The 26,145-nt window shown below is 45.4% G+C and overlaps 1 protein-coding gene across 1 annotated transcript in view; it reads right to left on the reverse strand.

The window, feature by feature from the left end:
• Positions 1-26,145, reverse strand: part of LOC119386231 (corticotropin-releasing factor receptor 1) — a 266,815-nt gene that overhangs the window by 149,882 nt on the left and 90,788 nt on the right. Inside the window, exon 2 of the mRNA XM_049413785.1 lies at positions 8,974-9,165. Coding sequence (XP_049269742.1) covers positions 8,974-9,165 — 192 coding nt within the window. The remainder of the gene's footprint in view (positions 1-8,973; positions 9,166-26,145) is intronic.

Consider the following 26,145-nt stretch of genomic DNA (forward strand, 5'->3'; position numbering starts at 1 on the left):
ACCTTTCCCGATACATTTTCCCCCTCCTAATAAGAACTGGAATGCTGCTTTCTCACGCTAACTCGCTAGTTTACACCACTGTCTTCCTAACAAGAGAAATTGTTCGAGGGACTCCTTTCTTTGTTAGACACAACTAATGAAACCAACGTGCAGTTAAGCCAGGTAAAGCATAGGGGTCATTATGTGTTGCATTTTTGAGCTGTAATGTAATGATTTTGACGTAAATTGAAAGGAATTAAAGTGAACGAGAAATCACCCTTTCCGTCGGTGGGATATGAACCCACAACCTTCGAATCACTCCCAGGAACTAAGCGCACATAAATACTCTACAAAGTGGACGAGGGAGTGCCCGCCGCCGCAGCTTAATTGGTACAGCATCGGGCGCGTAAATCGAAGGTTGTGGGTTCAGATCCTGCAAACGCAAAGAGTGATTTTTGGTCCACTTTAATTCCTTTCAAGTTAGGTCAAAATCATTATTACACTACAGTTAAAAAAAAGCAAGAAATATCGACCGCTATGCTTTCCCTGGCTTAATTGCATGTTAGTTTCATTACCACTGTCGCCCAGTCATTTGACGTTACACTAAAGATTTCTCGTTTCGGGGCTTGCTGCACGGTGCTTAGCTTTTTCTCAACACGTAATGGCATCTTACAAGCCGAGTACGAATTGATAGCGAGGAGCTCCGCGTGAGATTTCTTCCCGGTGCTCACTTTCTTTCTTCCTAACACCGCTACGGCGGGTCGACCTCGTCAAAGTCAAGGCCGCACGTCCACGCGAAGCCGACGGCAGCTCGTAGCGTACACTCTGGGAAGCTCCTCGGCCTATAGAGAGCCCCATCTCGATCGTGGACCCGCAATTCCCACGGAGGGAATGGCCAATGAAGCCGGCTTGAGGACCGATCGCTCTGTTGGCCGAATGACCACCCGTGCGAGAACTACGATTGATGTACGGCTCTGCGACGAGCGATCTCGTTGCCTTATTTCTTTTCCCCTCGCGGTGTAATGTTACGCCACTTGCCTCGCTATTCTCCGCGCACGTACGCTTCGACGCACTCTGACTCCCCCTATATCGGCTCCTTCGGCCCCGCAGATATTGCGACCGAGTCACAGTCACTGCTCTGGATGTCTCGGAGCGAGCGACGAGTGCTTCTATCGCTCCTTAACCTCTGGTCTACTTGTGTGAGCGTGCTATTCCTACCGTGTATACTTTATCTTCGATGACCACGCGCGTTGATCCTCGTAGACACGTGGGACACGGGGACGCTTGGATTACGCTGCCAAGCCCAATCATGGACGTGCTCATGAACATTCGACGTAAGCATGCCTGCAATACCAGTAGAAACGGTAAAACATAAAGAAAAAGAAAAAAAAATCAAATAGGAACTCTCTACAGGAAACTTATCAGACAGTGTGTAAGCGTGCCTTGGGATTCCGTCATTTATTCACTATAAAGGAATGTTTTTCTACATTATTCATCATTTAGAGTCACCAGCCAACACTGGCGATCGCTTAGCCAAAACTAGCGCATTCGCGAATAGTGTCGGTAATACGCGAGACGATACGGTATGCCAGGATACCCGTATTGCGGAAACTGCAGCGGCCTACTTTCTTTCTGCGATGGCTGTTTTTTGTTACGTTGCGACACACACACACACACACACACACACACACACACACACACACACGCACGCACACACACACACACACACACACACACACACACACACACACACACACACACACACACACACACACACACACACACACACACACACACACACACACACACACACACACACACACACACACACACACACACACACACACACACACACACACACACACACACACCTGGAGATATAGCCAAAGAATGTTTAAGCAGTAATAGAAAAAGTGTTGTCACACCTTTTAACAGGACCCGATTGAGAACAGCGGCCCAGTCGAGTAGTCCTGCCTGTCGCCTATTTTTAATGCATGTCAACATGCTCTGGTGTGAGTGGGAGAGAGAGAGAGAGAAGGAGTATAGGAAAGGTAGGGATGTTAACTAGACTATACGTCCAGTTTGCTACCCTACACATGGGGAGGGGGAATAAGGGAGTAACAGAGAGAGAGAGAAGGAGAGACACATTTCACATCACACACACAGTGTCGAGCTTCACAGGCGGTCGCTCAATGAAGTTGCTTTCAAGTACTGCAGGAGGGCTCGTGTGGCTTTCTGGGCTGATGTGCTATACGACCAGGCTCCCAAGATCTTTCCTTAATTAAAGAGCCGATCGTCGTGTCTATTCAAGGCACACTGGAGAGCCCGGCGATCTTTATCAAACTGGGGACAGTGGCACAAGATATGTTCAATAGTCTCTACACAGTTGCAGCTTTCGCACATGGAAGAATCTGACATGCCAGTGCGATGGCTGAATGAGTTAGTAAACGCTACACCGATCCACAACCGGCGCAACATTGTAGCGTCACGTAGAGAAATCTTGGAGGGCAGTTGTAGCTGGAGTAATGATTCAAGGTTCGGTGGGCGACGATTGGAGCTAAGCGGAGAACTCCAGTGCGCAAGCGTGGCATTATGCGCGATGTGACGAAGTTCTCTAGCAGCGTCTACTCTTGACAAGGGTATGAACAGTGTGAGTGCTCCATCGTGGGCACATCGGGCAGCGTCGTCGGCGAGGTGGTTACCACTGATGCCACAGTGACTCGGCAGTCATTGTAAAGCAATGTCGTGTCCTTGATTAGCGGCGCGATGACAAATTTCAGTGGGAAGCCAAGTTTAAAAAAGCAACGTGCGAAGAGGAGAGGTATCGTGTACAGTTTTCGTTCACTGCAAGAGCACGCGGACAGTAGACAATCGGTCTATCCATTCCTCTACACCACGCAGGCTTTACTGGATAAAGAACGTCGTGTAGCGAGCTCTGATAGCTATATACTATGCAGGAACGACACCATACGCCGGCTTTCCTTGTGTGAGCGGAAGCATGAGAGGTAAGCGATTCTACGCTCCATTGCTGATGCTTCGCTAGACCTGATGCTGATGCTTCGCTAGAAAAAAAAAAAGAGCCAATGTCTCCGGAAAGGCTTCAATATGTTCATGTGTGATCTGTATTTTCTGGCCGAAATAAACAGTGAGTCACAGTTTCACCGCAAAGGTGAAGCATGAATGCGATAGTAACAAATTGTAGTGTTACACGAAGTGAGGCTGACAGCTAACTATTTTGTATCCGATCTCGCATAACTATAAAACGCTGGTGTAAGAGGATACGGCCGCTCCAGGGAGCGATGCTCTCCGCATAGTCACTTCGCGTTGAGAGCGCAGCACGCAGAACGGTATACGAACCGCCCGCTGCGATGGCTTTCGAGATAGCGATCGCGACCGCGCCCTTAGATTCAAAGTTCAAGAGGACAGACTTCTGGGCTAGTTGGTTTGTTACGTTCATTGAAGCCATAGCGCTGATAAGACAGGGACCACAGAAAGAGGACAGGACGTTCATTGAAGCCATAGCGCACGTCCTGTCCTCTTTCTGTGGTCTCTGTCTTATCAGCGCTATCGCTTCAATCAAAGTTCAAAGTTGCTCCTCGCGCGACGCTCCCCCCCCCCCCCTCGCGTCTTCGCGTCGTTTTTCATGCTCGTTAAAGATGGGTGGGGCGTTTCCTGTCTGCTTCGACGGCAGGCCTCTCGAGCGGGGTGATGTTATCGCATGCACCCTTCGAGCGACGGAAACGAGACGGCTCGTTTCATCTCTGCTTCGGCCGCGTTCGTCGCCCCCGCTCGTGCGCTTTTAGCCGCGGTACAACATACGATGCACGGGGGGATTTTATCGATTTGGACTTCATACCGGAAGGACATGACGGCGACGGCGACGGCAACGGCAACGCCGACGGCAAAAAACCCGTCGAGACTGTCCATAAAATTGCTATCGCAATAATAAGTAAACAAAGAAAACACAAATAAGTAATAAATAACAAAACCCTGATTGCTGACGGTGCTGCTAACACAACTCACTTCCTGTGTTACTTCACTTTGGTTTCTACTTCGGGGCCCATTATTCCCTTCCGGTTTCTACTTCCGTTCTCTTAATTCACTTTTATTGCCTACATATAAAACGTATATAGACAGCTTCCGATTTACATTTCCGGTCGCAACTCGAAATACGACACGGCAACTTCACGAAGACTAAAAACGCAATATTTGCTTTGTTCCATCCCAATCCAATGACTGAGTTGCCTGACTTTCTTTTTTCAATGTTTGTTTGTTTGCTTGCTCGGAGGGCCGCGCTAAATCCCGGTGTTTTTCGCAGTGGCATAAACCTCTAGGCAGTAGCTGTCCAACTGATGCCGCTGGCTGCATTCCCACGCTTCTATGGCGTACAACGATCGCGCAAAAATTGCCTCGAAGTTCGTGCAGGATCAACAATCGACAATAGTTATGAATCTCCGAGTGTTCCTGCGCACAGCAGAAACGCGCCAGCGATCGATAAACCCTGCATATGCACGTAAACAATTTCGAAACCCCAACGTTATTCATAGGCTTAATGTGTCTGCTTCTTGCAACGATGTACAGTTCGGTGGTCCTACATGTTTCTGGAAGTGTGAATACTTTCAACCGTGCATCTACCTCGTATTCTTGTTTTATTCATAAGCGGAGCTCAACACTGCGTCGCTTATACGACGTTCTGTGGTTGTATACGTAACAACGATTCCGCTGACGGAAACGCGCGCTTTTTGGGAATAATACCCGTGTGAAATGGGGACTGCACGCTTTCTCAATAAGGCTGATCTAAAAAGGATCCGTAACTATGCGGTGATTGCGACAGTTCGTGTACCGGTGACATCACAGCGCATGCTCATTTATGATATGTTCATTATGTTCAATTTTGTCGATGCTGAGCTCGGAAGTTTTCTATGCTTCATTTCGTAGCACTGTTTTGACCACCACATTTTCCAGTGCGAGGAGATAAACGTAAAGAGGGGGCAGAGAAGAAGAAATAACAGGACAGTAAGCACGCTGGTCTTCAACTGAAGACCCGCGTCCTTACTGTCCTGTCATTTTTTCTTATTCTGGAAAATGCCGGGTTCGAAGTTCCAACTAGCCCTACCTGCCGGTTTAAACACTGTTTAAACGTTGACACGTTCGCTACCACACTGGGAACTCCTAGCGAGAGATGATTAAAACTATCGTGTTTTTCCAATGACATCAAATTAAAACGAGGTGGTAAAACGCGAGAGCTGAAACTCTTTAACGAGAGTCTCGTCGTAAGCAAAGCATTCCGCGACAAGAACTTTTGAGCGCGCTTCTACGTAGACAGCTGAGACTATGTTGTCTGAACATGTAACCGTAGATAAAGACGAAGTCAAATATCAAGACGAGTGCCTGCGAGCGGCAGCTTCGAGAAATCATGCCAGCGGGGTAGGCGAAATCGAAAGCGCAGGCTCATTTGTACTCGCTCACTCACATCGCCAGGAGCTCTCAAACACGGCTCGCATGGGTAATCCGTGTAGAACTCGGAACCTGTTCACGAGCACTTCTCTTGATGGGCCAAGAGTTTCTCAGTAGAAGCGCTATAACTCCTACGAATGGTTTATTGAGAAATTCCGGTTTTTGAAGCTTATGGAGAATACGTATTAACATGAAAGTGCTCTTGTATATTGTGCGTGAGTCAAGCATTCTGACGTGAAAGACAGCGCCATGACCTTCATCGATGATGAGTTATAATAGTCAGCATGTATACAGAGTCAAGAGTGAAACGATAAGGGTAACATCCTGATAAGAGTAACGTCTCCTGATAAGGGTAACATCTCCCTCTCACCCACAAGGTGAATACTACTCATGCGAGTTCACGATAACAGTGAATCAAGATACATGACCAATTTTGTATACGTGCGCACAGCCGGTAAACTCGCTCGCAACTTGCGCAGCTAATTATTCGTGACATCCACAAGACTGGTTTATTAATTATCGTCACGGACTTATAAATAAAAGTAGTCTCACTCACGGCAATGTCCATTTAAAAGGAATGTTCGCACGTCATGCATAATGTCTACGTGATGACAACAATGTTCACACACAAGACACACAAGAATAGTTCGCAATTTGCCGAAGAGTTCATCTCACAGTCTCTTGTAGAATGCAATCACATCACACAAAAGTCACTGGGCATTGCCCACGCTTTAAACACAGCTGTCTTGAATCACAAGAGGCAACGCGAAACATGTGACCAGAAGTATCTCAATGAGAAGAATAATTACAAATGTGAATCAATATTTTTTTTATATTCCCGACTCTAGTCTAAAAACTGTACTAGGGCGCGTGCAGCAATGTTTTAAAGAGGAGTCGCCGGAGCCATGTATAGGCACCAACCTCTCATTAAACACATTTAATAAAAAAAAAAAGACTGGTTAAACCGGGAAATCGCGTGTCGCCCAGCCAGAATTAATATGCACCCGTCAAGGCATTTTTTTCACACGTCGATGAAAGAAAGGCCTGCAGTTCACTTTACGGTGCGCGTAAGTCGGCCGTACGAAGGAGCGAGCTAGAAGAATCTTCATATTGGTATAGAAATTCTAATAAACGGGCAACGATGATCCAAGCCGATTATTCGAGCGCTCAAGTACAACAAGTCCTTGCTTTAGTTCTTGTAACAGAATAAGAGAACGCGCTGAAGGACAAGAGAAAAGCATTCCATGAGCAGCAGCGGTTTTCACCTAACCATAAAAGAGTGTGCGTAGCCAGCAGTTCATCGCATGTGCAAGTCCTTAATGCGACAACCCTGAACGACAGTCATGTTAGTGCGAAATTTACGGCAAGCCGCTAAGACTCCACGCGTAAGTAGTTAAGGACTGGTAGAGAGAAGTGCCGCCTGAGAGACCCATACACAAACAAGCCGGTATCGCTGGTTAACTAACTTCACAAGGGGTCCACGTGATCAAGGTCATTGACATTGCTCCCACCGTCGACCAATGGGGCATAGCCGACACTTCCTTTAGATAATTAACTGCCGTGCGCCTGAAAGCAAGTAGCTACGCGACATCCTAACCGAAGTAAATTCCCGCGAAAATTTATGCCGTGGACTTCTCCTGGGCCGGCACTTGAGGGGTTGTGGGCCGGAGAATATTGGACTCCCGCAAGCAGATATCGCTCACGGATTCTGTGGCAATGTCCGCACCTCTGTCATGGCGAAACGTCGAGGGATATGTCGATCGACGAGCAGACATCGCATTTGCATCACTATCGTCTCGCCTTTCCTGCAAATACGAAGCTCGCGGGTTCGTTAACGCCGTGCGTAGGACACGCTTATTTGCGATATGTCTGACTCTGTACTTCCTTTCTCGGCAAACATATAGGGCGTCGTTTCTTTTTCTCCGTGAAAGGCCCTCTTTTACTGCTATGTCTTTCCTGTCTACAACCGTCTCTTTGAGGACTGAGAAGAAATCATAGGGACTAGTATATTGCCTTCAGTGGTTCATTAGACGCTCAAGTCAAGCAGCAGCAGGAGCAGACAAAGATGCGTGACTTCCTGTTCTCCGGAGTTTCGACCCACAAGCTCTTTCTGACACTCCTAGCCAGCTAATTAAGCATTCCCAGCTAGAATCGTGATGGCGGGCGCGGGATCTTAAATTGTGCATTCAGAAGACGTGCTATTTATCTCATACGCTTACCAGAAACTAGCGCGAGTTGCATCGAGAGTATAGCGTCGAAGATTTCTTCCACGTGAATGAAGGGAAAAAAAAGAGCATATCATTATACGTAAAATTCCTTGTCGTAGCATCCCAGACCAATCGATGGGTAGTAATTCGTCTGCTGGAATACATGCTTCGTTTCATATCTTCCTATAAGTGCACGTAAATCTGATTACACGAGTGTTATTATTGCAAAACATTCTTACAACAAATGCGAGTAGTCTGAATTTTGGTCACTCTGAAAGAGATACGGATAAAATATGGATAACATAACACCTAAAAATCAAAATAACTCAAACCATTGAAAAGGCTGAAATAATGGGAATGCTGTACAGCACTCGGTGGCGTATTAAATGCTCTTTTTCCTACGTGTCCATTTTCCTGTTTGTTTTCAACATGAAAAATAGCTTGTTATTATTATTATTAATTGTGTATGTAAGAGAGGTCATCTGTTCCTCCTTTCTTGGACACAGCGATGCGCAAAGCGAAGACAATTGTCCTTCTTGCAACATGTGCCTATACCGTTGTCCACACGATACCTGACGCGCTCTCCGTTATAATGCTTTTTTTAATATGTGTCATGCGAGTAAGCATCCTGCCGGTGTATATCGGATCTAGATCTTCGGCTAACGAGGCACCGTTATTGTGGTTCACAGACTTGAGGTTCTTGACGAAGTGGCTACAAAAAAAAAAAAAAAAAAGATATCCCCCTACGCATTTAGAGGACCCTTGACGGTTTTCGCTGTAAAACTCACGAAGGCGAAAGCAATCTTCTTCTTTTTTTTTTTTTTTTCTTCTCAGTTAATGTACTCATCTTCACCCACCCCCCTCCGAAAGCTATCTCCACCTAACGTGGTATTGCGCTCCCTCCGTGATCGGCCCACCTTTGACCAAACGACGATGTCACGAGATGACGCCATCATGTGACGTCATGCTGCGTGACGTCACAGACACTGCCGATCTGTGACGTCAATATGACGTCATGTTGGAACGTCATCACGTGATGACAATTTCTTGAATCATTCATGTTGACGCCGACGGTAAATTTTCGCATTTGCTGAGACATTTAAGGCTTTCGCTTTAATAGTCTTAAATACCGGATAGCGCGGATTCGACACAGGTCGACACACTGAAGCACAGAACAAGCGCTGGTTCTTTGCTTCAGTGTTCTTTCTTTCTTTGTCCTGTATTGAATCCGCGCTATCCAGTATTTAAGACTATGAATAACCTAGCCCAGCAACGAAATTTGTTACGCCTCAATAAGGTTTGCTTGACTACGTACGCCGTTCTGACTCACCTGCTCCCCAGCGTACATCGTGCTGCGTGTAGTTGAGCCGGCCGAACACCTCCCGGCAGGGTAGAGTGAGGATCTTGCCGGCCTCTACGGGTGGCCAGCAGTGGATTGAGTCCCAGACTGGAGGGCAACGCGGAGCTGACGTCACAGCAGCGGAAGCACTCGAAGACACCAACGCCTGAGCACCGGACGCTCCTGAGAACAGCAGAAAGGTGAGCGGACGCCATTAGTGCAACGTCGATGCTCTTACAGAAGACACATTGATTGATTGATTGATTGATTGATTGATTGATTGATTGATTGATTGATTGATTGATTGATTGATTGATTGATTGATTGATTGATTGATTGATTGATTGATTGATTGATTTGAATGCGTAGATACCAAATGTTGTGCGCCCCCCACGTGAATCAAACGGCAGGTCTTTTGTACCAGGAAACATAGGAGCATTGTGCCACATGAGGACACATTTTCCAATACGTGTCCGATGCTTTTATTGGTGTTCTTTGCTTTCGCGAAATATTGAAGCTGTGTGAAGCTATTTTAAATATTGCATCCGGTCTGCTACAGCCCAGCAGCTGCAACCTGATGGCCATTTTTTTTAATTGTTACTGAAATGGTGTATAAGAGTCGGTTGGCTCCATAGGGCGGCACCAGCTGCTCCTTGTCGCTACGCAAAAATGCGAGAAAAAGATAGCACATCAATGTCGAAAACTAAGACACCCCATATAAAATCCAAGAGTACATGAATCGCAAAGTTTTTTCGCTTACTTCGGTTGAGAAAAACAAGCAGAAATGTGCATGTATACAAATTTCGGTTATTATATAAGAGGGGACTAGGGAAATTGGGTTTCATTATTATGACCATTGCATGTTGTCCTTGTTCACTTTCTTTTTTTTTAATTTGCTTTTTTTTCGTGCTGCCTACTGATTCACGGCCAGCCTACTTCTTGCTGGTTGAGCCACGCCACCAGGCAGCAACCAACTAACCAATTAATCAGAAAGAACGGCCAAACTGTCGTTGCCTCTGGAATAGATTTGAGCGCGGAAAGACGGGACACAAGAAGTCAAGACGACTGCGCAAGCGCTCACTACCAACTGTTTTTATTACGAAAAATCATGGAGATAAAAAGCTCAGTACACCACATGTGCACATCAACAAGTGAAATACAAGGCAAAAGTTCAGCACAGATTTCGCTCAGTCAACTGATACTCACTGCCCCGCAAACTGAAGTTTGGCTAACACAATATGTGCCCTTCTTTACTATGAAAGAAGCCTTCAAAAGTTCACGTGCCACGGTGTTCCTGCCGCGGACCGGTGTCTTCAGTTCGGAAAACAAGCGCACAGTCGCACTCCGCACAGTGCGCAGGGAAGATGCGCGCGCCGATCATTTGTGAGCGACACGTGCCCGGTCGTTGACACATCGGCTCGTTTGTCCTGTGTAGGACTTCCCGCAGCTCAGTGGCAATTCACACACGACCACCTCCGCAAAATCCCTGTAGGGCCGGCCGGACGTGCTTTTTTTCCACAGGAACTGTCGGCAAACTGTCGCGAGGTGTGCGTGCGTGCGCTACGTGTGGTCCGCCGGGGCCAGGGTTAGTGGGACCGGTGCGGAAGTTGTGCGTGGAAACTGTTCACAAGTTTGCTCTGATGTTTCGCCCTTTCGTCGTAATGTTTTAAGGTTGTCTTTTTACTAAAAAAATTGTTTTTTTTTAGTTATCCCGACGTCGACGAGCGGCCCATTCCCAGAAGTATAGGCACCGAATCCCACAACATGTACTTTAATATGCCGCTTGCGCATCTGAGCTCTGCCGCACGAGCAAGCGATTACTGGGATGTCATATTCGGCTCAATGGGGCTTTTCGTAGAACGAATAAATAGACCTATTATCATTGTAAATTCGCTCCACCCCAAAATAGCACGCATGTCATCAACTAGCGCCACTATACCCCCTATCCCCACGGGAGAAGAGACTCGAAGAATTTCCGGGCGGCCCGCCGTCGAGTAATTAGACAGAGTGACTCGAAAGATTTACGATCTACAAGTGCAAAAGCTCGCGCGAATGGCCTCCTCCTGATCTCTGACGGGAGTTCAAAAAAATGAATACAGAGAAAAGCACAAGAAAGCGGTCGCTTGAGCAGAGCTAGTTAACGCGGCTCGTTTAATTAGCAAACTGAACGCGATAACGGAGTAGGCTTAAGGTTACCGCGCAACCAAGCAACCGCTGCGTGTTCCGGCCACGGCCTGCAAAGCGTTCTGGAGGTTGGAGATAGCGCGGTGATTCTATTTTCACGTTAACCAGTTAATTACTTCAGCGTAAAGTTAATAAACGGCGTCACGTTCATCCTAAATTAGATGGCGCTGTTTTGTATGATAAATTTCCGTTTTATCGTAACTAAGATCATCTATATAAAAACAGTGTCTGAACACGCCCGTCAGGTTTGACACCATCTAATTACTTTTATAGCGCCTTTTTGCGGCTATTGGATCTTTCTTTAATGTTTAGACATACATAAGCCTTTTTTATTTTTAATCAAAGGGCTAATCTTGGAAATAACGTATTTCGCAACGAAGTACAAAAGATGCATCACACGTAAAGAGACACGTTTAAAGACTAGTAAGGATCGGTGAAACGATCCATGAATCCAACTTAGCAAGGCAAGAGGGCGACCCGGATGATGTGAGGTTGCTCCGAGATGGCAAAGTCTTGCCCGAGGCTACATCAAGCGCGTCTTCGCCATCTCATAAGGTTCTCATTACTTTCACAATCCGGTTTCTGATTACAACGTGCGCCTGGTTTGTACTATTTGTCAATTACCAGTATGTCCTATAATTTCATCATATGGTATTTTCTTTTTCTCCTTTCAAACTGTTCGCCTGATTCTCAACGTCACGCCGAATGTGGCATTGTCGGGCTGGGCTTGGGAAGAGTTGTCAACGGAGAATGAGAAAGAAAATAATGATTCAGATCACATTTATGACAAAGCAGAGGTTATTGAAAATGAGTTCTTTAGTTCGAATACATCATGATGATGACGATGATGATGATGTGTGGCTTTGCCCTTTGTAGCGGGTGAGCACACATTGAAGCTCGGGTCAGCGCCCTCTGTGCCTTCTTTCATCCATTACTTCCCTTTTTCCCCATCCGCCTTTTTTCTCTTTCCTCAGCACACAGAAACCAGCCATCACGCCTCTTCTCGTAATAATCCAGTTCTTATTAATTGTTATTACTAATATTATTTATTCCTTTTCTGTTTATCGTGTGTGGTAATTTATAGTTGGTGATATCGTCCGTGTTTGTTCTATATAGCTGTATAGGAATGAGGCTCGTGACCTTGTTGTACTGCCTGCACCAAACATGGCGAAATTTGCCTAAGATGCATGACGTCTTCATGAAAATGCCACTGAACTCCTATTCAAAACGCAGTCGGTCTCGTAAACAAATCCGAGTAGCCGAGTCGAGAACGAAGTCAAAACGGGTGCCAAAAACCACCGTAAGCTAAGTTAGTAGTAAACCATTTCAGTGCTGTCACACGAAGTAGCTTTCACCGAGGAAGTTCTTATATGTCATCGCTTTTCATTATTTCGTGCGTTTCACTTAGACTTACGCCAGTGCTGGGCAGTATCGAAGATACATGTATCTTAGATACTATCTTACATACTATTTGGGTATCTTGTATCTGTATCGCGATACGTCTGGCAATACGTGTATCAGTATCTGTATTTCCGATACATTGAAGAATGTATCGTGTATCTTAAGATACAAGATACTGCGATCGCAACCCCACGATGCGAAGCAATAAACGTTGGTTGAACTCCGCTTCTCAAGCTGATACTGCTCCCACTAAGCCACCAGATTAAAACTGAAGACAGTGACATTATTTTATCTTTCCGCCAGAGTTTTCCAGCGAGGGCGGACAATGAGCTCTGAGCTTCCCTAGTGAGGGAGCAGAGTCACGTGGTGGCGCTCGCGTCTTCTCAACAGACAAACACGCGAACTTCTACGCCCAGACCACCTTTGTTTTCACGGTTTCTTTTTTCTTTTCACTTTTGTCAGCACTATGACACTTGGCTCTTTGCCACTGTCCTGTGCCGCGTACTCCAATGCGTGCGGTGTCTTTTGCACAAATTCTTATGCCGCTGTAGCGTCGTTATCGAAGTTTCTCTTGCGTTGTGCTTACTTACGAAGTTTGGATTTCACACATCGGCGATTTGAAGGACCTCGTCATTGCAAGTTTGTCTTACATGGAATGAGACTGACTTATACACAAACATTCTAACAGCTATAGCCCCACCGGTACCGATGCTGGATCTAACAGAACAAGCATTCACTTAACAGAAGCTGTCTTCGCGCACATCTCTTTTTCTTTTATTCAACGAGTCCTCAAAATCATAATTTGATTGTTAGCACAAGTTCTTTCTTAACTGTCATTTTCCATCCCATACATTACCTATGTCTCTGTATTGCTTTTTTCGGGTATGCTTACGGCAATACTTCTTTAGCGTGCTGGCAAGGTAAGCTCTCTGCTTTATTCTTACTTTTAGCTGTCTGCATAATTCCTGCTACTGTTTACAGACTTATATTCCACTCAAGTTTACTGTTATATCGAGGCAACGTTGAGAGCAAATATATAATAATCTGCGCGTGCTTGGAGTACGGTGACAAAGATTGAGCTTACTGCTTAGTAAAATAGCGAGACTGAGTTTTCATGATAACAACGTAAATTATTGGGAGCCATCTCAAACATGTTAGCAAAGGGATTGGAAAAACATTGTATACAAAATGCTCCGTTTTTCTAATGAGCGTGCCAAAGAGCCGGTTTGCGCTATTATACATAGGCACTGAATTTTCTGTGGTCCTAACTTAAATGCTTCATTGTCATAGCTATTAGGGTTTACCCGCCGCGGTGGTAGTTATGGTGCTTGAATGCTGAACCGTAGGTCGCGGCGGCCGCATTTCGACGCCCGTGTGCTTATATTTAAGCTTTAGAACACCACGTGGTCGAAATTTCCGGAGCCCTCTGCTTCGGCGTCCCTCATAATCATATCGTGGTTCTGGGACATAAAACGCCACAATTATTATCTCTTCGGAGTGCTTCCTGTATCGCGCTTCTATACTTATTCACTGTGTTAGATACGGAACCGCTTTTTTATTTTACGTAGTTACATTTGTTTTCGTTTTTTACTCTATCACCAAGTAATTCGAGCTCTAAATGGCACTATAGTGTGAATAGCGGCGGTGTCCTGCGGCGCTTTGTGCAACTATAGAATACGTCTGACACGTGACACGTTTCCTGGGCTGCAGATGTCTTCTCATAGAAGAAAAATCGTTAAAAGATCGCGCATTACTGAGTACGTCGCTAACGAAAGTTTTTCGCAAGCAGATATGTAGAATATAAAAATCTGCAGTTTTATGTCCTCTACGTAAACACGATGAGTCGCAAAGAATGTCGCTACTAGCGTTGTTGCTGATGTTACATCTCCGGTGATCGGGTATCGCGAAAACCGTGATACGTTTACGGGCAAGGTAGAACTCCACAGCGCTATTTGCGCCTATGTGCGGAAGCTCCTTATTGAAGTTCTTATGATTAGATGGCAACCCGCTAGCTGGTCGGCAAGCAGAGCAGCGACTTCACCCTATTACGAAAGCGACAAGCAAAAACCGCTATAAGCTAAGTGTACAAAAAGCTGTCATGTTAAGCAGCTAAAGAAGCCCAAATAAGTTGTTCCGGGATGAATTATATACTTTGAGCAAGAAATAGAAAACTTTTGAAGTACTAACAGACATTTCATTCAAATGAAACAAGGCTGGCCGCAGTTAATAAATTCTCAAGCGAACATTTTTGTGCACCGGCGTTAACTGTACATTACCGTATATACAGATATATAATAACAAACTTCCGAATGAATCGAAGTATCTTAAGATACAATTGGAATGTATCGTATCAGACACAATCAGAGTTTTGGTATCTTGTATCTGTATCTCAAATACCTCTTGTCTGAATATCTTGTATCGTATCGCGATACAATTTGAAAGTATCTTTGCCCACCGCTGACTTACGCTATCGTCACAGCGGAAGTATGTTAAATTCAAATTCTTTATTTATGGCTTGTAAAGTTACGGACAGTGGAGGCGCAGAAAAAGGTGTCATGAACAGCTTGGCAGAACTAGGGGCCCGTTTCACTTGGCAGTGGCTTCACAGTAAGGCTTATAAAACAAAGGTACTGACACATGTGCAACAACCGACAGATAGAAAAGAGAAACAGAAACAGGTTATGCAATAAATAGATGATGTTCGCATCGGATACACGTGAGTATGGCTGCAAACGAAAGGAAACAAACAAAAGTGAACAGCAAAAACGGAACTTCTGTCAGCGTTATCTGATGAACTGCTGTAGAAGAGAAGGTAGGTGATGCGGAGTGATAGAATAAGGAATGTGTGCTGACACTCGCGACAGGAACTTTAGTTGTATGTACATCGATGTCCCATCCCCGCCGCCTTTTCCTTCAATCGCGAGTCGACAGCGCTTCCAGCGCGCAGGAACCCAATCACAGCCCGTTTTCGCTCCGTCGGCACGCCGATAGACGTTTGTATGGGGCACTCAAGATAGCTTCACCCGAGAACCAACTTATCGTTAGGACGGAAGAGAGAAAATCAACCGGTATGCATAGCCGACGCGTGAGCAGGAATCGCAAGCAAGCGACGTAGTGTATTCAGCGCAGCCTCCTCGGCAGCGCGTTTGTCACAATTCCGCCTGTCTGAACCAATCCTCAGTAGGGTGGAAACCTACCACACCATGCATACGCTGCTACAAATATGAGCCAGAGCAGCAACCCACGGTTGTTTGGAAGAAGTACGGGCCCGGTCTGAGTCGAAGTCCAGGTTTGTGAGACCTTTAAGTGTAGCTAGGTTTGTGAGATCGTTATTGTAGAGTACAAACCAATACGGGTGAGAAGAGAGACGGAGAAAATGCTGGTTATGCAATAGTATAAACCCAGTAACAAGAGTGCAAACGGCGAGCAAAATATCAATGCAAAAGCGCATAGTAAAAAGAAAACAAAAACGAAAGGGTAACACGATTGCCAAGAAGACGAGAAAGAGTGTAAGTGGCAACAAAATCGCGTCAACCGCAGCGTTCATGTGGGCTCCCAGGGGAAGCCTTATTCCGCAAAGTGGTGACAATGATTCCCCCGTCATTGCTCGGAGCTGTCCTCGCCGTCTCCATCACCATTCTCTCGATTTGCGGCCACACAAAAGCCAGCGCAAGCACAACAATAGCTATACAAGAACATTAACGCCACGAGATTAGGAAAAAAAAGAGAAAGACAGTGACCGAGCCACCCTAGCTCTCTCCTCGTCGTTGTTTTTTTCTTTTTTTGTTGTTCGTATCTCGCTTTTGTGTAAGCAGTGTCGATGATTGTTTGGAGGCGACACAGCGCACAAAAGGGGGCCCGCCGCCTCTCAGGGGGCGCCACGATGGCGCGGGCACACAGTGGCCCAAGTAAAGGATTGCTCGGCTCTCAGCGTCACTTTGACCGGACCCTGCGTCCACGGTTCGGTGCAGCCCAGTGGAAATGACGGTTCCCGGTTGACCTAGTAAAGAGCAGCACGGCCGAAAAGCGGCATTGTCGGGCCGCGACCAGCTCCACATGTCCGCAGACTTTCGTCGTGCTTCCATATAAAGAAACCGATCAAAGCGCGTTGCTTCTGTCCAACCCTAACCTAACTGTTCGTGTACGTTTGTGGCTGTGGACGATATTTCGAGACCGTATGAGTGAGCGATCGTTGAAAGATTGTCATCGGTGAAAATGCATCGGAAGAAAAAAAAGTACAGTAAGGGGCTGCTCCCCGTGGCCATTGGGGGTAAAAACTGAAGCTTAGTGAGGAACAAAGAGAAGCCATTGGACTACTTATGTCGTTACCAAAAAAAGGACATTCTTGAAGTGGTTCTGTATTATTCCTAGGATCGCCGAAGCATGAACTTGGAGGTCTCAGACAACGACAGTCTGGTGTAGCCCATATATATATATATATATATATATATATATATATATATATATATATATATGTATGTATATATATATATATATATATATATATATATATATATATATATATATATATATATATATATATATATATATATATATATATATCGACATGTACGCATTTTTTTTTCTATCGTAGACGTGTCGCAATTTTACTGCCACCAAGACTCACGTTTAATATTAAACTCGTGAATTGGGGACACGAACACGTTGAACAGGTGCCTAACGTACAAACGCAGAGGCGCCATTGTCGACTTAAAAGCAGCCCAAAACAGCTGCTGTACAAAAAGCTGGTGTTCCTTTCTCTCTTTCCTCCTTACTTTTTTGTTAACTTTATCGTCTTTGTTTACTCTTTTTTAAGTAGCGATCCCATTGGAGCAAGCTGTCGGGAGCAAGTCACCGGCTTTCATTTTTAAGTGCAGCGAATAACCCGTAGTCGTGTAGCCAAAGGCTATTCTGAACAAAGGGACCTCTTTTTGTTCACGTGAAAGAGAGGGAAAATCTTGCCTCCAACATCGTGCTACAGCGCCTTCATCGTGTTGGCGAAATCACCCCATCCCCTATCGCCCACAGAACCACACCATCTCGAGCTATTCAACCCTACCCTATAGAGTTGTCTTTCTTACACGACTCTGCGTCCTTACAGAAATGTAGGGCTCGTTAGATCGTGTCGGTGTTGGAAGCGCGTGTAATGAAAAGCGTCGGCAAGGGGACGAAAAAGAAGGGCGAAAAAAGAAAGTGAGGAGTTTCCGAAATATGCCAAAGGATTATTACCCCTTTCTCTTTCTTTAAGGGCGACAGGACGACACAGCGAAAGCAATTTTAAAGAGACCGGACAAAGGCCGACACTGTATTGTGCAAGTTGCGGCTGTTCGAAACGTGTGTCCCAGTCTAAATTTAGTCTCGCAATTCATTTCACCCGGATAGTTTCAAGGCCAGTAATTTATTGCCTCTAGAAAGCTATGCCTGCCCACGCTATAGCTATATTATGAATACGACACGCATACTTGGGGACTTACGAAAGTTTTGCGCGTAAATATACGTCACAGTGCTTTATCTTTTTTTTTTTTGGCCGTCAGAGAGTTTTTGATGCTACCGCTCTGGCGTAATAATGAACCGACGTCGCCAAAGCGGTCGGCCGAGAACCCAACTTTGGCTCCTAAACAAAAAGTTCTCCAAAATAGTTTAGAATATTGGATACATATATTTTTTCAAGTGTAGGGCGGGGGCGGGAGGGAGGGTTAGGGGGGGTGGGGGTGGAGAGACGTGGATCACTATCGTCTGAAAAGGAAGTGGCTAGGTTGGGTTCTTAATAACGCTGCAGCAGGTCAAACTTCTTACATTTTTTAATAAAGTTCGTTTTGCAAAAATCTGCAATATTTTTATCGCATCATGTTTTTCTCGGGTCGTAACTTGATGAAATAATTCTTTTTCTGCCCCGCGTTTTCCTTCGCCTACGTTCTTATTAGGTAGACAATGCTCATCGTTATTCTGCCCCACGTCTATTGCCCAAAGACCAAGTTTTGCAGTTTAATCATCGCTTGTCCCTGTTTAAGTATTAGGCAGTGACGAGGCCCTGAACGGATAGGATCCTGTGCCTATATACTACGCTAACCAGTATGGTAGTGTTATACTCCAACCTTCAATTAGTCTAAAATTCAAAGCGAACGAACGTTTGCTGACCAACTGCATTTGTCAGAATAACTTCAAACTGGAAAGGGAGAACACGGGCTCAGAAACCGATATTATTTAAACAGACAAATATATTTTACCACCATCATTCTACTACACTCAAGCAACAGAAGAAAATAAAAACGAAGTACTCACTGTCGAAGAGGATGACAGGAGATTCTAATCAAATGGTACAGCTCGTAAAACAGTGATTCCGGCGAATCGCCTCAAACAAAAGGACAGACAGCCGATCAAACAGCAGAGCAAGGCGCGCATTCAGCACTTATTTGATACGGCATGTCTTAACCACAATTATTCATAATAATAATTATTATTATTGGGGTTTAACGTCCCAAAAACCACAATATGATTATTAGGGACGCCGTAGCGGAGGGCTCCGGAAATTTCGACCACCTGAGGTTCTTTGACGTACACCTAAATCTAAGCACACGGGCCTCGAGCGTTTTCGTCTCCATCGAAAATGCGGCCTCCGCGGCCGAGATGCCATCCCGCGACCTTTGGGCCAGAAGTCGAGCATCATAAACGCTAGACCGCCGTGGCGGGTAAGAATTATTGAAGGCACCATCCCGCTGTTCCCCGTATCGTACTTGAATTCGATGGTGAATTCTTAAATAGCTTGGACATTGCCAACTGCACAAAATTTTCGAACACATCATAGTCTCCGAAGTTTGCCCCCAGCGGCATGAATGATTGAAATTTTCAAATTCCAGGAACCGTCTTCGGCAATGTACATAACTAAGGTTCGGAGATATCCATTCGTAGTTATTCGTCCCTCGCGCGCCATAAAGAAAGGGTGCCGTGGAGATGAGCTTAAAGATGAGAATTCGTTAAAGGCTTTATTTCTGTATTATACCGGCCGTTCGTCGGGCACGTGGAGTTTGGAGCAGAAAGAACTAAAACATCAATAAAACATTCCCATTATCGTAGCAGATACGATTCAACGTATTTTTCGTCGCTTCACTGCCAACGTTATGTATTGCCCTATCGACGATACCGCAGGACAGGTATCCTTTATCCTTAACCCTACGATATAAGTGGGATATATGTGTTTTTATGCCGGTCAACGTTTTTCACGCTGCTGCATTACGATGGTATGGGTGAAGAGCCTAGACGGTTGTTTTAGACATTGAAAAACAAGGAATATGTGCCACCAGTATCTATTATACAGCACGTGTAGTGGGAGGAACCTGACGAACAATTCTGCAGTTATCGTTTCGCAACGTTGCAAACGGCCTTGCACAGAGTACGTAGTTTGCAGGGACGGAATGGCTGAGTTTTTTTATGCGCTCCTAAAACTCGCCGTCAACGGCCGCTTTCACGAACGCATTACCGATGCCGAAACCGACGAAAGAGATCGCAGCACCTATAACGGTGTCTGAAAGAGCTTCCTGCATACGCGCTTTCTTTTTTTTACTTTTTTTTCGACATTCTTCGCACTCAATCACTCTCTCTCTCTCTCCTTCTCTCTCTCTCTCGTTGGCTTTCTCGTCCACTCCTTCATGCCTTTGGTCTCAAGAAATTCCTTTCGCGCTTCAGTCGTTTCACGAATTTCGTAGGGCATTACCGGTGCCTCTGTACTACACTCGATGACGTGACGAAAAGGCGGTGACGTACGACTCGAAAGAGCGAATGCATCGAGGATCGAGCGCAGGAAGGAGAGTATCGCCGTATACGAAACGGAACATCGGTAAACGAAACACAAACCGGAAAAAACTGGAGGATACGACGCACGCGCCGAAGACAGAGTGAAGAAGGAGGAGGGAGAGGAGAAACTGATCTGCATTGAATGGGGCGCCTGAGCGTGACGCCGCAGCCTTACGCGTGCCATCAAGGTTGGGCAATCGATGCGCGCTAGCGACCGCAAGAGCTGGGAAGCCTTATCGTTTATACTGCCGGGCGAGTATACAAAAAAAAAAGCCTTGTTATCTCTTTGTGACACTGTGCATGTGGTCGTATTTGACTGTCATTTACTTGGCCCCCACTTATCTTTCCTTTTCTAACGGTATTCCGCAAGCCCGCTTTCTTCGATGCCTTAGCTCCCTCACGTAACCCGACGAAGTTCTGTGCGCAATGTTTGCGTTGCAAGGGGGAGTGTGTCTCTGGAAAATAAAATAAAAAAAGACCGGAGTATATTTTCTTTCGGGCTTCTTCGCAAGTGGGCGGGGCGCCAATCAGCGAGCAGATAGGAAAAATGCATTCAGCGCCCCTAGAATAAGCTTCCGCTATTGGACGTTGGCGCAAAACGTCGCCTCTCTCTTTCTCTGTCGGAATGCGAGTATACCAACGAAGGATAAGAAAAATGAACGAACGAGTCGGCCAGTGGAAAGACGAAAGTTTCACCATTTGTTCAAGATGGCTGCAAGAGGCTTGTCGAGATTTCACGCACAAGGCATATTGTACAAATCAAGACTTTTGAATTCGCGGAGAAAAATAAACAAAATCGAAATAATTTTCTTAACGAGAAGAAACAGAGTCTGTATAACGAGCATGTTCGTTAGGCGCTCTTCCGCTGTGCAGCGTACGAATCCGTACACGGAAAAGCAATTAGTGGCAGTAAGAACTTCGCTGAAGAACAAAAATTTAAGGCAGGTATTTTGAAATGGGCATTTCGTATTGGGCAGAACACGAGTTTTTGCCTTAGATTGAAGCATACGCTGTTTAATATTGGATTGGATTGGATAATATTGGATTGAAGCATAGGCTGTTTAATATTGTTATTCTAGTGCCAAATATTTATTTATTTATTTATTTATTTATTTATTTATTTATATTTATTTATTTATTTATTTATTTGTTTATTTATTTATTTATTTATTTATTTATTTATTTATTTATTTATTTATTTATTCACGTAAGTACGCCGTTGGATGTCATTACGGCTACTCACTTTTTTCTATCATTTTGCATCTGCCAGCACCGTGTCCTCGGAAAGCTTCTTGATGTCCTACGAAACACAACGCCTCATAGCCCTAGTCGTCACCGAGTAGATATGTATCTTCTACCAAAAAAAAATCTAATCAGGCAACGCTGCAGGGCAGATAGCAAATACTGTGAAACTAATTCGAACACCTGAATATTGGCCACCTTCGATGCTTTTTTTTTTTCTAGGAAGACGAGACGAAGTACAGAGCGAAGCGCTTTAAGTTCCGAAGCCGTCTATGTCATCTGGTGACAGCTGTCCAAGAGAAAGCTACGGCAGCGAAGAACTTAAAGAAGCGCGCAATGCGGCATACTTTTGCATTATTTCAAAAGAAACCGATACAACTGCCGCCACGCTGTTGACTCTTCATCTCTCAGACTAACTTGAGTACTGCGAATACCAGATGCACTAAAAGAACGACGCTCGCCTTGGCTGTCTTTAACCTAAGGCGTTCGTTTCGATTCATTGCGCACCTTCATCTTATATTTCCCTTCGTCATTCGTGATCGCGTTTGTCGCGTGTGACCCTCAAAAGTGCGTGAGTGATAAGTATTACCAGGAAGCGTACCGGTTCGGTTGAACGAGAGCTGCGTAACGGCTTTCACTGAGCGGCTGGCCAATTCGCAAACACCGATGAGTCGAAATAATGTGTGCCTATCGATTATGGCTCGCCCTCGTTCTTTGCCTCTTATCTCTCTGATGGGGGCAAGAGAGCGGAAAAGTAAGATGGGGGTGAAATGAGAGCACGCGAGGAGACGTTCACGAAAAGAAAATGCGAATGCGAGTGAAATCAACTTTCTTTTTTATCTCTGTTTTCCCTCTGACACGAGGCCCTCATTATCAGCGCTCTTTATCCCGTCAGATCACTGTACTTAGCGGGTGCGTAGATGTAGCGAAAATGGCGTTTAATGACTCTTTAATGGCACTCCTTCGCGGGAGCGCTTCGGGCGGTATTGACGCGCTCCGAATGTTCGCCAAAAAGGGGCGTTCGTGCGAACGGGATGGTTACCGCCGACGCGGAAACGGTATGAACCGAGTTGGCGGGTCGTCTTCCTCATGACATCGCCGAATTTGTTCGCGACCGCTTTGAAAGCATTTGTGGTTGCACGCTGCCCTCACTGGAGTATTACGAAATGATTCTTGAACTGCGCCCCGCCACGGTGGTCTAGTGGTTATGGCGCTCGACTGCTGACCCGAAGGTCGCGGGATCAAATCCCGGCCGCGGAGGCTGCATTTTCGATGGAGGCGAAAATGTTTGAGGCCCGTGTACATAGGCGTGCGCAGGGGGGGGGGGGGCAAAGGGGGCGAGAAGGGGGGGCGCAAAGTCAGCCCTATACATTGTAGGGGGGGCGATAGGGGGGGCGCAAAGGCAGCCGCATACATTGACATAATAGGGAGGGGGGGCGCTGCGACGAACCTTCGCCCCCCCTGAAGGGCAACCCTGCGCACGCTTATGCCCGTGTACTTAGCTTTAGGTGCACGTTAAAGAACCCCAGGTGGTCGAAATTTCCGGAGCCCTCCACTACGGCGTCTCTCATAATCATATCGTGGTTTTGGGACATTAAACCCCAGATATTATTATTATTAGATTCTTGAACTGCGTATTAGTGCTTTCCAGTTCAAAACTGCCAACCAATGGGATCCTTACAGTGATTAAGAACAATATGGCAAATATTGTTGACATAGGCATAAGAAGCAACAACTCACAGGGTCCCTTAAGCATTCGCCTAAGACGACTCGAAGGCGAAAATCATCTTTTTCTCCTCAGTCGATATACCGATCCTCCCCCGCCCTTCTACCAAAAGCTTTCAGCATCCAACGTGGCTTTGCACTGTGTACCTCCAGGATCGGAGCCACTGCAAGCTTTCTGCACGTCACCTAGTTTTTCAGTCACTCCGTGATTGGCCCTACTTTGACCAAGCGACAATTTCATGTGATGACGTCATCGTGTGACGTCACGTCATGCGACATCATAATGGCGTCACTAATATTGGCTATCTGTGACATCATGTTCGTGTCATATGGTGAGGACATCACGCGGTGGTTATTATTTTTTTGCCTCACTCGTGTTGAGGCTGACGCTGACGCCGCGCGACGCCGACGTTCAATTTTTGTGTTTGATGATGTATCTGAGGATTTCTCCTTAATAGCTACGAGTAAGCAGCTGCACATCGGCACGCGTGGTTACAAGCTTTCACAGTGCAATCAGACAGGCAGACTTATTTGAACAGAAATATTTCAGGCGAAGACGGCTTCCATACTGAGTTTCTTTACGATGCTGTCAGATATTGTTATAATTGCATAAGTATGGTATCGCTCAGCCTAGCCTCCTATACAACCACACGTGTGCTTTTTTCTGTCCTCGTCTTTTGCGTTGTTCACTCTTTAGTAAAGTTTAGTAAGCCGGCAAGTCCGCCCCTTGGTTAGGTTAGCACTTCTGTTATTTGTCTCGAGTAATTTAAGTTGACATGACCGTAGAAAAGCATATTTTGTGGAAACTTTGGAAACACTCTGACGGAATTCTTTTATTGCTTCTTTTATCGTTGCCATCGCCTGTCCACAGCGTTTTTGTGTGGTAAGTTCCAAAGAAGTGGATAGGAAAACAAGACGCAAGTGCAGTGGGTATCGGAGTTGCAAGCGACAGAGAGAAAAATTGGGATATGGACGTTTTGTTCTTCTTTTCTGTCCAAGTACACGGGCGTTTATTATTAGAGAAAGAAAGAAAGAAAGAAAGAAAGAAAGAAAGAAAGAAAGAAAGAAAGAAAGAAAGAAAGAAAGAAAGAAAGAAAGAAAGAAAGAAAGAAAGAAAGAAAGAAAGAAAGAAAGAAAGAAAGAAAGAAAGAAAGAAAGAAAGAAAGAAAGAGTAGGACTAAGACATTCTTTATGTTTGGCTGCTGAAGCAACCTTCTTACGAAAAAAAATGATTGGAGAATGATAGGCGACAAACACGAGAGCTGCACAAAGTTGAAGTCGGATAGAAAAAGATCAACGAAACAGAACAAAAACTGACAGCATTCAATATACACAACAAGGAAGGAAAGATGGGGACGGCGGTTGAGGGAGTAGACTATTTCTTTCACCGTCCATGGCACTTCCTTCTCATTCGGCCACTCGAATTCACTGCGCTGCTACCGCGGCTATCATAAATCTCGTTGTCCAGTCCGCAGTTTCCTTCATATTTTGAGTTGTTCGCAGCGACATTTTATAGGATGACTGAAAGATTGCTGTCGGGCCGCGTCGTAAGTCATGCGACGACCTTATCGCCGCAGTGCTTTCTACACAAATCAAGCAAACTTTCGGGGATAATCTGGTTTTCAGTGTGTCTACTTGTTCTCGCGAAGTTGACGAAAGTCTCACTGCTGGTGCTGTCCTCGACATATTTTGCGGTTGCCGTATTTAAAAAAAAAGATGAGTCAGAGAGATTTTTCTTTGCTGTCTCACGCACGATAAGGATGAGAAAACGCTGTGCATTGCCCCTGGCTTGAAACGCGAGCGAAGAATCAATGAGCAAGCGTGGGAAGGACGCTGTGGTCTTTCACCTCTGGACTCTGGCATCAATCTGGGCATTTCTTATAGCGAGAAAATGTGGATAAAAGAAAGCTTGCAACATCGACGAGCTATTTGGCGGAGTACTGCATAATGAAGGAAGTCTGCGGCTTCAAAATTCGATGTATGACGTCGCTGCGTGTGAATGAACTTATCGGATGAAACATAATGTAGCTGTACAATCGACGGGTAGTGCGCATATGAATTGAAGCAAGCTGCTTGAAGGCGATAGCGAGCCTCGAAGTCAATGACTTACTCGCCAGTGCAATGGGCACTCGGTAGCCTGTTGTGCCAGAGATTGTGAGTTCTCCAGAGCTTTATGGTTAAATCCCGGCACTTCCAGTGGCGCGTTTTAATCGTTCGCAACACGTATTCGTCTGTGTTGAATCAGGAGGCTTCTTCGTTCAGTACCGTTTATGAAAACAGCTAAACGTTGGTTTCCTATGTGTACTAGCTTAAAAGGAAATAATGAAATAACAAGAAAGACTCAAAATTCAGCCGATTACACAAAACACAATTAAATCACGGTTCAAGAACTGAATGCTAATATTGGTTTTGAACATCTGCCAATTGATTATATTTCTATTGTCTCAACAGTGTTTGGAATGATGAGCTCAGAAACATTGCATGGCGTAACAGTTCTTGCAACTGATAATCGTACAATAATTACCTACACTCAGAAAGCATTCTTACGAAAGCTTTGTGAATACGGCCTCTGATCTCTCTCATGTTACAGTAGAACTTGTTTAATGCGAGCTTTTATTTGTTGCGAGTGAGACTCCTGCATTTACCGACCCTTAGTGGTTTCCCAAAGCATCCATCGTAAGTCAAGTACACTGACCAGAAGATAAACAACCTTTATACGCACGCTTTTATGATTGTAATGTTCTTGGTTATCGCATAGCGAAGACAACGTAAGCCGCTGGGGTTCCTCTCAAGAAACTGCATGGTGTGTCATTGTGAATG

This window comes from Rhipicephalus sanguineus, chromosome 3 (genome assembly GCF_013339695.2).
Source record: "Rhipicephalus sanguineus isolate Rsan-2018 chromosome 3, BIME_Rsan_1.4, whole genome shotgun sequence".
NCBI classification, from domain to species: Eukaryota; Metazoa; Arthropoda; class Arachnida; order Ixodida; family Ixodidae; genus Rhipicephalus; species Rhipicephalus sanguineus.